Source organism: Leucoraja erinacea, chromosome 10 (genome assembly GCF_028641065.1).
Source record: "Leucoraja erinacea ecotype New England chromosome 10, Leri_hhj_1, whole genome shotgun sequence".
NCBI classification, from domain to species: domain Eukaryota; kingdom Metazoa; phylum Chordata; class Chondrichthyes; order Rajiformes; family Rajidae; genus Leucoraja; species Leucoraja erinaceus.
This window is the reverse complement of record NC_073386.1, coordinates 59,131,601-59,145,108: the sequence shown is the minus strand read 5'-3', so window position 1 is coordinate 59,145,108 and position 13,508 is coordinate 59,131,601. Positions and strand designations below refer to the sequence as shown.

Genomic DNA, 13,508 nt, shown 5'->3' with positions numbered 1-13,508 from the left:
TGTTTCTAAACCGCAGAGTCATGATGGGTGCAGAATCCTTCCCCCGTAAGCCCGAAGCGTTGCGGAGGCCTATTTTTATTTTTTAGCCAGACAGAAATCAACAGTTTCTGGAGTTCATCCATGCGGTCTTTAAATCGTCACCATTGCATCTCCACTGTCAACCCTTTAAGTATAATTTGCCCGTCTATCCTAGCCAATTCCCATCTCATACCTTCACACTCTCCTTTCTTCAAGTTCAGGACCGTAGTCTCTGAATTAACCGTGTCACTCTCCATCCTAATGCAGCATTCCACCATATTATGGTCACGGTTGCCCAAGGGGCCTTGCACAACAAGATCGCTAACTCAGGCATGAGATTTCTCTGCGTCCCGCGGGATTTTGAAATTCATTTAAAAAAAAATTGAAATCTTTATAAATCTATAAATGGCTTTCAGCGAGTCTGATGATCGAGGGCGCTGATTAGACGAGAGGGACGTCAGTCAGCAGGCAGTGGGGGGACATGATGATTCAGCGCGATGATTAGAGGGAGAACATCCGGGAGCGGGGCAAGGCAAGTTTATTTGTATAGCACCTTTCAACAACAAGGTCATTCAAAGTGTTTTACATAAAACATTTAAAGCATTGGAAAGAAACACATATAAAATGACATTTAGATGTAAAACGATTATTAGATTATTCAGATAAAATAATTACAAAATTAAAAGCAATCAAATAAAATATTTAAAATAGAATAAAACCAGGAATAGAAGTTACAGTGCAGTATAGGTAATTAATAAATTGTATTGTTTACTGAAAGGCAGCGGCAAACAGAAAAGTCTTCAGTCTAGATTTAAAAGAGCTGAGAGTTGCAGCAGACCTGCAGTTTTCTGGGAGTTTGTTCCAGATATGGGGTGCATAAAAACTAAATGCGAGGCCTGGTGGACTGGGCTGCCGGGAGCGCAGGTAGCGGCAGCCCCGGGGGACGGCGGTGGGAGAGTGGGCACTGGGCTGGGAAAGGCCGGGGCACGGCTGCAGGGTCGGGGCCTTGTCGGTGTCAATAAGCGTTTTAATGCAAGTAGAGGGAGTGTGTGTGTGAGCATTGGTGAGCAGTGGGAAGAGTCTCTGTGAGTGTGAGTAAAGGTAAGGGGACGTCCCTGTGAGTGTAAGCAGTGAGAAGGTTCCCTGTGAGTGTGAGCAAAGGTGAGTTTCCTGTGAGTGTGAGCAGTAAGGGGGTCTCTGAGTGTGAGCTGAGCAGTGAGGGGGTCCCTGTGAGTGTGAGCAAAGGTGAGGGGTTTCCTGTGAGTGTGAGCAGTGAGGGGTTTTCCTGTGAGTGTGTGTAGTGAGGGGCTCCCTGTGAGTGTGAGCAGTGAGGGGCTCCCTGTGAGTGTGAGCAGTGAGGGGCTCCCTGTGAGTGTGAGCAGTGAGGGGCTCCCTGTGAGTGTGAGCAGTGAGGGGCTCCCTGTGAGTGTGAGCAGTGAGGGGCTCCCTGTGAGTGTGAGCAGTGAGGGGCTCCCTGTGAGTGTGAGCAGTGAGGGGGGCTTCCTGTGAGTGTGAGCAGTGAGGGGGTTCCTGTGAGTGTGAGCAGTGAGGGGGGTCCCTGTGAGTGTGAGCAGTGAGGGGTTTCCTGTGAGTGTGAGCAGTGAGGGGTTTCCTGTGAGTGTGAGCAGTGAGGGGTTTCCTGTGGTGTGAGCAGTGAGGGGTTTCCTGTGAGTGTGAGCAGTGAGGGGTTTCCTGTGAGTGTGAGCAGTGAGGGGGTCCCTGTGAGTGTGAGCAGTGAGGGGTTTCCTGTGAGTGTGAGCAGTGAGGGGTTTCCTGTGAGTGTGAGCAGTGAGGGGCTCCCTGTGAGTGTGAGCAGTGAGGGGCTCCCTGTGAGTGTGAGCAATGAGGGTGGTCCCTGTGAGTGTGAGCAGTGAGGGGCTCCCTGTGAGTGTGAGCAGTGAGGGGCTCCCTGTGAGTGAGTGGGGAAGACCCTGTGAGACATTAAGGGTAAACAGGCAAGGAAACTGTGTCATTCATTGCAAGATGCAATTACCAAAACAATTCTGCATAAAGGGGGCACTGCCCCCATTTACCCCCACCAGGGCCGATGCCCCTTGGAATCCTACCAGGGGGCAATGGCCCCTGGACCCTCATCTCTCTTCCTCTTTTTTCAGGTTTTTCCTGTCCCATGCCTGCTAACTAGTCTTTCCTCATTACACAATACCCAGTCTAGGATGGCCTGCCCTCTCGTCGGTTCCCCTACATATTGGTTTAAAAGACCATCCCGTATACATTCCAGGAAATGCTCCTCCTCAGCACTGTTACCAATTTGGTTGGCCCAATCTATATGTAGATTAAAGTCACCCATGATAACCTCGCGATTGCAATCATGTATTGTCTTTCTACTGACTGGATAACTCACAACGATAGCTTTTAACTGTACCTTGGTACACGTCACAGTAATAAACTAAACTAAACAGTGTTTACCGTGAGATCGGAAGTACCATTAGCATCGAAAGTATGGAAAGTAATCTGGCCACAAATATACTGGCAGAAATACCTGAATCACACTGTATTTTATCCCCTGTTAAAGCCCTGTCCCACGGTACGTGTTCATTCCAAGAGTTCTCCCGCCCTGATTCGAACTCGGAGATTTACGTTAATGGCCACACGTCGGTACTCGGGGCTCTCGTGGACATTTTTCATCATGTTGAAAAATCTTCACGAGTCCTCCAGTGCTTACCTGCCATTAGCATGTCATCCCGAGTACCTGACGTTAGCGCTAAGAGACGTCCCCGAGCTCCGACGTACCTGCTACGTTCATTCTCCGTGCTTACCAGGAGTTTTTTTTTTTTTTAAACTCGGGAGAGCTCTTGGAATGAACTCGTACCGTGGGACAGGCCTTTTAAACTGTTACGGTTGGAATTGTAGCTTGTGGCAATTTGTGTAGTAAGTTTTGGTAAATTGTGTATCTTATCAGCTCACTCTGTCTCTCTCTCGAGGCAGCAGATGAGTAATACCACATATGATACCTGGTACAACATTGAGCAGGAAGGAACTGCAGATGCTGGTTTAAACCAAAGAGTCGGAAGAAGGATCTCAACCCGAAACGTCACCCATTCCTTCTCACCAGAGATGCTGCCTCTCCCCGCTGAGTTACACCAGCTTTTTGTGTCTGTCCTGGTACAACATTGTTGCCTCTGGAATTGTCACTGGACCTTGTTGCATTCAAATGATCACATACACAGAAATGTGAAACTTTCAGAGGAAGAAATAAGGAAGGCCAGGGGAAGAGATAAGGAAGACCAAAAATAGTCTACATTTTTGAAAGCACGATGTATAAAAAAAATTGTAACTTGGAAAATATTGTAAATGCATGTGAATTTTCAGGATCCCATTTAGATGAAATGGGAGAGAAATTTACATAGTTTTTCTATACAACAGTTAATTTCAAAGCTTTTCAGCCCAAAATGTTGACTTGCATGGCAAGTAAAGATCATGGTAAAATAATCTCAAATGCAGTGGGATTAAAAGTAAATGCTGCCTCCTTCTGTGTTGCCTCACTCTCCATGTCCAGAATCTTCGTGTCTTTCTTTGGTAAACCAACAAATGTAGTTCTTTGATAGAAATAGAAAATAGGTGCAGGAGAAGGTAATTCGGCCCTTCGATCCAGCACCGCCATTCATTGTGATCATGGTTGATCGTCCCCAATCAATAACCCGTGCCTGCCTTCTCCCCATATCCCTTGATTCAACCAGCCCATAGAGCTCTATCTAACTCTCTCTTAAATACATCCAGTGACTTGGCCTCCACTGCCCTCTGTGGCAGGGAATTCCACAAATTCACAACTCTTTGGGTGAGAACGTTTTTTCTCACCTCAGTCCAAAATGGCCTCCCCTTTATTCTAAGACTGTGGCCCCTGGTTCTGGACTCGCCCAACATTGGGAACATTTTTCCTGCATCTAGCCTGTCCAGTCCTTTTATAATTGTATATGTTTCTATAAGATAACCCCTCATCCTTCTAAACTCCAGTGAATACAAGCCTAGTCTTTTCAATCTTTCCTCGTATGACAGTCCCGCCATCCCAGGGATCAATGTCGTGAACCTACGCTGCACTGCCTCAATCACAAGGATGTCCTTCCTCAAATTAGGAGATCAAAACTGTACACAATACTCCAGATGTGGTCTTACCAGAGCCCTATACAACTGCAGAAGAACCTCTCTACTCCTATACTGAAATCCTCTAGTTATGAAGGCCAACATTCCATTAGCTTTCTTCACTGCCTGCTGTACCTGCACGCCAACTTTCAGTGACCGGTGTACAAGGACACCCAGGTCTCGTTGTACATCCCCCTTACCCCTTGATATGGCATTTATTACTCTTCTCCATCTGTGTAGAAGGGGATATGCTGATTGGGATGCTGTTCATGCTGCATAACTGAGAGCATCAATGAAAGAGACTGGCGACGTGTAGATTTAGTATAATGCATTTCTTAAACGGCAATTTAAAAATAAATTATTGGCCTTGCGTGATCTGCTTTCAGTGAGATTTGCACATGCAAAGTCTGTTATACCAATGTCAGTGTGACAATGTGTAGGAAGGAACTGCAGATACTGGTTTACACCGAAGATAGACACAAAATGCTGGAGTAACTCAGCAGGAAAGGCAGCATCTCTGGAGAGAAGGAATGAGTGACGTTTTGGGTCGAGACCCTTCTTCAGACTCTGAATTCTCTGAAGAAAGGTCTTGACCCGAAACATCATCCATTCCTTCTCTCCACAGATCCTGCCTGTCCTGCTGATTTACTCCAGCATTTTGTGTCTATCTTCATTGAGACAATGCTTCACCTCAAGTTTCGCTACTGGTGCATGGCCAGCAAGGTGACTTAATTTGCCTTTTGCAGTCATAGAGTCATTGAGTGATACAGCATGGAAACAGGTCCTTCGGCCCAACATGTCCCAGCTACACTACTACCATCTGCCTGTGTTTGACCCATATCAACTCCAAACCTGTCCTATCCATGTGTCTGTCTAACTGTTGCTTAAACGTTGGGATAATCCATGCCTCAACTACCTCCTAACGGATTCCTACCCCAGGGGAGTCCCAGTGTAAGAGACTTACTGATAGCAAATTTTTAGAGGGGTATGGGCCAAACATGGGCAAATGGCACTAGGTCAGAATGGACGAGTTGGGCCGAATGGCCTGCTTCCTTGCTGTATGACTCTGACTCTACATCAAAGCCAATTATCTGATTGGTCAACTTAATTGGTGAAACACCGGCTGCTGATATTTCACTGCATTCCATAGCTGGTGTTATTTGAAGAGGGATATGAATGCAAATTATTGTCAATTATGTTGGAGTTGCTCTAGCTTCAGTGCCTTTAATATTCTTTAAATACAGCAATAACTGCCGACAAGGAAGCGTTTTCTCTTTTGTTCATATGCTGTAAAGACTCCAATACTGAATTGTTACAGAAAATCTGCATTTGGACTGTTAGTGGCTCCCTTAATCTTCATGTTAACGCCAGTAATGTTCATGTTCTATTTTATTTTAGGTTACTGTAATACCAGCTGTAAAAACAACTTCCTTTATCCTGGATCTGTACACAGTGGATGGCTCTATTTTCTCTGCCTGGTTTAAAAAAAAAGATCTTGCTTATCCAAGAAAGAGATTATGCTTATCCAAGAAATCCAAGGAAGAGGCATATAAATTGACCAGAGGAAGCAGCAAACCAAAGGACTGGGAGAAATGTAGACTTCAACAGAGGACAAAGGGGTTAATTAAGAGGGGGGAAATAGAGCATGACAGAAAGCTTGCGGGGAATATAAAAACTGACTGTAAAAGCAACTATAGATATGTGAAGAGGAAAGGATTAGTGAAAACAAATGTAGGTCCCTTAGAGTCAGAGAGGTGAATTTGATTATTGAGGTGTCACTTATAAAATAGCTTTACCAAGCCTTGCAGGGTGACCTTTGTTTTTCAATTAGACAAAAATAGGTACCAGAGTCTGATCGTGTAAAGCAAGCAAGTACTTTCAGTTGAGTTTATTGTCACGTGTACCAAGGTACAATGAAAAGCTTTTGCTGCGTGCCATCCAGTCAACAGAAAGACTATACATGATTACAATCGATTCATTTACAGTGTACAGATACATGATAAGGGAATAACGTTTAGTGCAAGGTAAAGCCAGCAAAGTCCGATCAAGGATAGTCCGAGGGTGATTAAAGAGCTAGATAGTAATTCAGCACTGCTCTCTGGTTGTGGTAGGGTGAGTCAGTTGCCTGAATTCATAGCAAAAGGATTTGAGTATAGGAGCAGGAAGGTTCCTACTGCAGTTGTACAGGGTCTTGGTGAGACCACACCTGGAGTATTGCGTACAGTTTTGGTCTCCAAATCTGAGGAAGGACATTATTGCCATAGAGGGAGTGCAGAGAAGGTTCACCAGACTGATTCCTGGGATGTCAGGACTGTCTTATGAAGAAAGACTGGATAGACTTGGTTTGTACTCTCTAGAATTTAGGAGATTGAGAGGGGATCTTATAGAAACTTACAAAATTCTTAAGGGGTTGGACAGGCTAGATGCAGGAAGATTGCTCCCGATGTTGGGGAAGTCCAGGACAAGGGGTCACAGCTTAAGGATAAGGGGGAAATCCTTTAAAACCCAGATGAGAAGAACTTTTTTCACACAGGGAGTGGTGAATCTCTGGAACTCTCTGCCACAGAGGGTAGTTGAGGCCAGTTCATTGGCTATATTTAAGAGGGAGTTAGATGTGGCCCTTGTGGCAAAAGGGATCAGAGGGTATGGAGAGAAGGCAGGTACGGGATACTGAGTTGGATGATCAGCCATGATCATATTGAATGGCGGTGCAGGCTCGAAGGGCCGAATGGCCTACTCCTGCACCTAATTTCTATATTTCTATGTTTCTATAACAGCTGGGAAGAACTGCCCCTGAATCTGTTGCAATTTCTGCTTTGTCTTTGTTGTAACTGTGAGATTTGAAGAATATTGTGAATCTTTTGTTTTTGCAGAGTGCCCATTTGGCTATGATTGACACACTGATGATGGCTTACACTGTCGAAATGATCAGCATTGAGAAAGTGGTCTCTTGTGTGCAGCAGTTCACAAACTTCTTCCCAGCCACAGAACTTCCCTATGACATTGAAGATGCCATCGTCTGCTGGATAAATAAGGTAAAATGTCATCATTCTGATGAAATGAAATTCTTCAGCAACGATTGAGAATGGCGACAACTGAAGTATCGTATCGTGTGGGATTGAGGCTTGTCCGGAGGAACTGCAGGTCATAAGAGATAGGACCAGATTTAGGCCATTCAGCCCTTTGTCTATTCCGCCATTCAATCATGGCTGATCTATCTCTCCCTCGTAACTCCATTCACCTGCCTTCTCCCCATAACCTCAGACACCCATACTAATCAAGAATCTATTTATCTCTGCCTTAAATATATCCACTGACTTCACCTCCACAGCCTTCTGTGGCCAAGAATTCCACAGATTCACCACCCTCTGACACAAGAAATTCCTCCTCATCTCCTTCCTGAAAGAACGTCCTTTAATTCTGAGACTATGACCTCTAGTCCTAGACTCTTCCACTGGTGGAAACATCCTCTCCACATCCACCCTATCCAAGTCTTTCACTATTCTGTACATTTCAATGAGGTCCCAACTCCATGCTGGTTTATACCGAATTACATTGTAAAGTTTATTAGAAGATCAGATGGGAATTCAGCCGAAATGTTCCCAGTTAGCTCGCAGAAGGAGATCGCAGCATTAATTTGGCTTTGTTTAATAGTTGCAAAGCATTTTCATTTGCTTCTTTTTACCCAAAGCACATATCATAATTTACATCTGCAAACAATTATACAAACATCATTTGGCTGTTAAAGCCTCCTCTGGCTTTTAATAGAATTACTAGTTCAGCTCAACCTGCCTGCACTAACCCTAGAATACTTCATCTTTCCCCCCCCCCCCCCCCCCCCCCCCCCCCCCCCCTCCCCAGTAGCCAATAATTCTTTGACTTTAACTTACTCAGCTACGGAACCTTAACAGCCACCTTAGACAGACATTTCCAAAAATTCACTCCAATCTGGATACAATTTTTTTTTTTTTACTCATCTCTATATTGCATGGAGACATGGCAGCTCTATGGACTCTGCCCTCCAGCACAAAGTGTTCACAGTCCATCACATGTGATGAAGTCGAGTTTTAGTTAAAAATATAAGAAGATATTAAATTGGCTTCTGGGCTAGCTTACAGCTTATATTTAGTGTCAAATTAGGCTTGCCTCAGGTTGCGGTGTGTGTGAGATAATAAATACTATAACATTGTCTCCCAAGTGAAGGAGCTAGAGAGATATCTTTGAAAGTAAGATGCCATAAACCAAATGACCAATGTTTATGGGGGAGGAGGCAATAAAGGAAGAGAGAAATAGATAGTCACATCTTTGTAAACAAATGACTTATGTTTATGAGGGACCAAATGACAGAGGAAGCAGCGAAAAGAGCTAGGGGTGGTCTATTTGGAGATAAAATGAATCTAAAGCCAATGTTTTTAGTATATCTTGTACCATGTAAACAAAAGGTTTGATGTGATGCATTCTGTGGAAACCTTTTCCTGTACCTCTGACATGATTAATGTCTGTGGAATGTGCTAAGGGGACAAAAAAACCCTATTTAAGGCAATGTAATTCTGTTGTTCAGAGAAGGTGGCTGAGCACAGTCAAGTGTCTGTGTTGGTCACTTGACTGGAGTTCTCGCTCCCTTCCATCGGCCGATGTTAAGTAAAGTTTTGAACTGGTCTACCAAACAGTTTGTGTGGTGTCTGTTTATTAAGAAGCGAACCTGGTTTAGTAGTTAAGATAAGTAGCTTTTTCACGTGGACCAGGTGGTGTCGTCGGGTAAAGGATGAGGCTGCGGCATCTGCCTCATGGTAAATTCTTCACGGTGCATGGACATGGTGGTCCTGTCCAACTCCTGCTCTTCCCACCTGTATCATCCGCCAGTTGATGTTGGATCAACTGCTTCCCATCCACCTCCCTTGGGAATTCACCTCCATCATCATGTCTACAGTCTACATTCCACCCCCTGGCCTGATGTTTGGCTTGCACGAGGAACTGTGGTCAACAAACACCAGATGGTATATCCCAACATCTCTCCATCGTTGCCAGGGACTTCACTTGGGTTAGTTTGTAGAAGACACTTCCAAACTATGATGACCACATTTCCCGCAGCACCAGAGGACCATCTTCAGAGTCAGTTATCACTCCATCACTTGCCCGCACTTTGGAAAATCAGTTCACCAGTCTGTGCTGCTTTTTCCTGGATACAGGCAGTGACTAAAAAGTGTAGCTCCAGTGGTGAGGATAGTAAAGAGCTGGTCAGAGGAGGCAAAGGAGTGACTTTGTGACTGTTTGGACATGGTAGACTGAATTATGTTCAAGACCTGGCAACAGATCTGAACAAATACACCACGGTTGTTACCACCTACATAAGGAAGTATTCCTACTAAAACTAGCCAAGCGATCCTGAGCCACTAGCCTTGGCTGAGCCAGGAGATGCTCAATATATGGAGAACCAGATCTGCGACAATCACTTCAGGCGATAAATGGAGTCCAGGTCCACCTCCTGAAGGCCATCAAGTCGACAGAGACACCTTTGATCTAAACTGGAAAGCAGACTGATGCTCAGCCACTTGTGGACAATAGGTTCAGGAGTAGGCCATTCGGCCCTTCGATCCAGCACCGCCATTTAATGTGATCATGGCTCATCATCCCCAATTAGTACCCTGTTCCTGCTTCCTTCCCAAATCCCCTGACTCCGCTATCTTTAAGAGCCCTATCTAGCTCTCTCTTGAAAGTTTCCAGAGAACTGGCCTCCACCGCCATCTGAGGCAGAGAATTCCACAGACTCACCACTCTCTGTAAGAAAAAGTGTTTCCTCGTCACCGTTCTAAAAGGCTTACCCCTTATTCTTAAAACTGTGGCCCCTGGTTCTGGACTCCCCCAACATCGGGAGCATGTTTCCTGCCTCTAGCGTGTCCAAACCATTATTTATCTTATATGTTTCAATAAGATCCCCTCTCATTCGTCTAAACTCCAGAGTATACAAGCCCAGCCGCTCCGTTCTCTCAGCATATGACAGTCCTGCCATCCTGGGAATTAACGTTGTAAACCTACGCTGCACTCCCTCAATAGCAAGAATGTCCTTCCTCAAGTTAGGGGACCAAAACTGTACACAATACTCCAGGTGTGGTGTAATAGTAGAGTTACACCACACGATAAAAAACTAAGTAGCTGAAATGAAAGTGACACATTAATCCTGGACACATCCCGGCTTTCTATGCTCGCTTCAAAAGTGAGAACAACACTGCACCTTCACAAGCTCCCATATCCCCTGAGGGTACTGTGATCTCAGTCTCAGAGACTGAAGTCAGAGATCCTTCATGAAGGTGAAACTTCAAAGCACATCCAGCCATGATGGTGTCCCTGGCTGCATTATTAAACCCTGCATGGACCAACTGGCTGGAGTTTTCACGGGCATCATCAACCTCTCACAACTACAGTCCAAGGTCCCCCCTTACTTCAAAGGGGTGTCCGTAATACCAGTGCCCAAGAAGAGCAATGTAATATTTGTAAGAAGGAACTGCAGATGCTGGTTTACATCGACGATAGACACAAAATGCTGGAGTAAATCACTCATTCTCTGGTCTCTGGTGAAAAGGAATCGGTGAGGTTTCGGGTCGGCACTGAAAAAGGGTACAGGAGCCTGAAAACCATGACCTCCAGGTAGGAAAACAGCTTCTTGCCAGCAACCATTAGGTTTTTGAACCAAAGATAGACAAAGTGCTGGCGTAACTTAGAACTGAAGAAAGGTTCCAAGCCAAAACATCAGCATCCTTTATTCTCCAGAGATGCTTCCTGAGCCACTGAGTTACTTGAACACTTCGTGTCTATCTTTGATATAAACCAGCATCTGCAGTTCTGTTGTTTCTGTCGGTTTGGTTTAGTTTAGAGATACAGCGTGGAAACCGGCCTTTCGGCCCACCGGGTCTGCGCCGACCAGCGATCCCTGCACATTAACACTATCCTACACCCACTAGGGACAATTTTTACACTTACCAAGCCAATTAACCTACAAACCAGGACGTCTTTGGAGTGCGGGAGGAAACAGAAGATCTCGGATGAAAACCCACGCAGTCACGGGGAGAACATACAAACTCCGTACAGACAGCACGTGTAGTCGGGATTGAACCTGGGTCTCCGGCGCTGCATTCGCTGTAAGGCAGCAACTCTACCGCTGCGCCACCGTGATTGCCAGTTCTAGAACAACCCTGCACAACCGTAACCACTGCCCTCTCGTCATTTAACCACTATCGGCCTTGTATAAGGTTGCACTATTATGGTTTGGTTTATCTCGTGTAGCTGATAATTGTATTGTTGTTGCGTTCAATTACCACTTAATCTGCAGTAAGTAAGAATATCATTGTTCCATTCCTGGTGCATATAACAGTTATTCTAGACTCATCTCTTGATTTGACTCTCTGAACCCAAGTTTCGCACACACAGCCAGGGTAAACATGCGTTGTATGTTTCAATGCGATTATGTCTAATTCTTTCCCTGAGAGTGTGGGTCCAGTCTAGTCTAATCTACGGAATCTTCAGGGCACACCCTCAATCGTCCTTACAGGAAGTGTAACCCTGTTCTCAGTATTTCAGGCACAGTACTACATAATTAGAGCAAGAGTATTTTACTCTCGTGCTCCTTCACTAAAGTCTAGTAATGGGTTTACTTTCCTAATTGCTTGGCACAGCTACATGTTTCTGAGCAGGACATTGGCACAACAGTTTGTTCTGCTGCTTCTCGGCTCCAGGACCGTGAGTGTTTTCTCCCTGTGACCACATGGATTTCTTTGGGGTGCCCGTGTTTCATTCCCACATCCTAGAAGACACGCAGATAGTCAATTTTGGTTAGTTTAGAGATACAGCGGGGAAACGGGCCCTTCGGCCTACCGAGTCCACACCCACCAGCGATCCCCGAGCATTAACACTATCCTACACACACTAGGGACGATTTTACATTTATACCAAGCCAATTAATCTACAGACCTGTACGGCTTTGGAGTGTGGGGTGAAACCGAAGATGTCAGAGAAAACCCATGCAGTCACGTGGAAAACATACAAACTCTGTACAGACAGCACCCGTAGCCGGGATCGAACCCGGGTCCCTGGTGTTATAAGCGCTGTAAGGCAGCAACTCTACTGCTGTTCCACCGTGCCGTCACAATTGGCTGCTCAGTGGCTCTGTCGTCATTTTGTGACCTCTCACCGGGTGAAAGAAAGTCTCATTTTCTGCCTTATCTCCAAGGTGGATGACTTCCCAATTTCTATTTTGTAAATCATTTCCTTTCTCACCTTAAATTGTCTATTTTAATGTTTAATAGGAACCTGATGGGCGATATGTTCTCACAGAGGGTGGTGGGCAAATGGAGCAAGGTGTGTCAACATCTAAAAGATATTTAGACAGGTACATGGATAGGATGGGTGTATTGGGATATAGGCCAAAAGTGGGCAGTTTGCACATGAGGCACCTTGGTGGGCATGGGCAAGTTGGGCTGGAGGGCCTGTTTCTATGCTGTATGAGTCTAATAGGGAATTTGTAATTGCACAATTCACAGCAATGAAAGTATAAATATTTTAATTACTACCAACAAAATTCTGGTGATAATTAGAGCCTTTTAAAAAGCAATGTTTTATAATTGAAGCGATGTTCTTCGCTGTTTATATCTCTGACAACTGTTAGCAATTAGAACGTTTTCATTTTCTGTGTCTGCCACAGCTAATAATAGGCAAATAATGAAAGGGTTTTTGTTTGAGAATTGAACTTGAACTCGGTTGCAGTAAGGGAAAATATCTGTTCTTAAGCTTAATGCAGTTGAGAAAGTACAAGAGCTTCCCTGGTGGTGTCATCAGGACTGCCTTTTCTATGTCCTTTATTGTTGATGTAAGCTTGCTCTTTCGCTCCTTGCAGTCAATACAAATTCTGGCATTGCCATCTACAGTGGTGTCTCAAATCCAGGGCCTTGTAGAAGCTGAAGAAATAGACAATATGCGCAGGAGTACCTTTTGGCCCTTCGAGCCAGCACCACCATTTACTGTGATCATGGCTGATCATCCACTATCAGTACCCCTTTCCTGCCTTCTCCCCATATCCCATGACTCCACTATCTTTAAGAGCTCCATCTAACTCTCTCTTGAAAGCATCCAGAGAATTGGCCTCCACTGCCTTCTGAGACAGAGAATTCCACAGATTCACAACTCTATGGGTGAAACATTTTCATTTAGGAAGCTAAATTTCCATGTGGACTCGCATGCTGAGGCAACTATGAAATAAATTTGAAAAAGATAATCTTGTGACGAGATTTGAGTTTCTAATAAAAGTGAGAGTTGGATCCACATTAGGTGGCACGATGGCAAAGCGGTGGAGTTGCGGCCTACCAGCGCTAGATGCCCGGGTTCGATCCCGACTACGGATG

At 45.0% G+C, this 13,508-nt stretch overlaps 1 protein-coding gene across 1 annotated transcript in view; it reads left to right on the top strand.

Annotated features, from left to right (window-relative positions):
- camsap2a (calmodulin regulated spectrin-associated protein family, member 2a) overlaps positions 1 to 13,508 on the top strand; it is a 142,898-nt gene that overhangs the window by 61,525 nt on the left and 67,865 nt on the right. Inside the window, 1 exon segment of the mRNA XM_055642443.1 lies at positions 6,990 to 7,151. Coding sequence (XP_055498418.1) covers positions 6,990 to 7,151 — 162 coding nt within the window.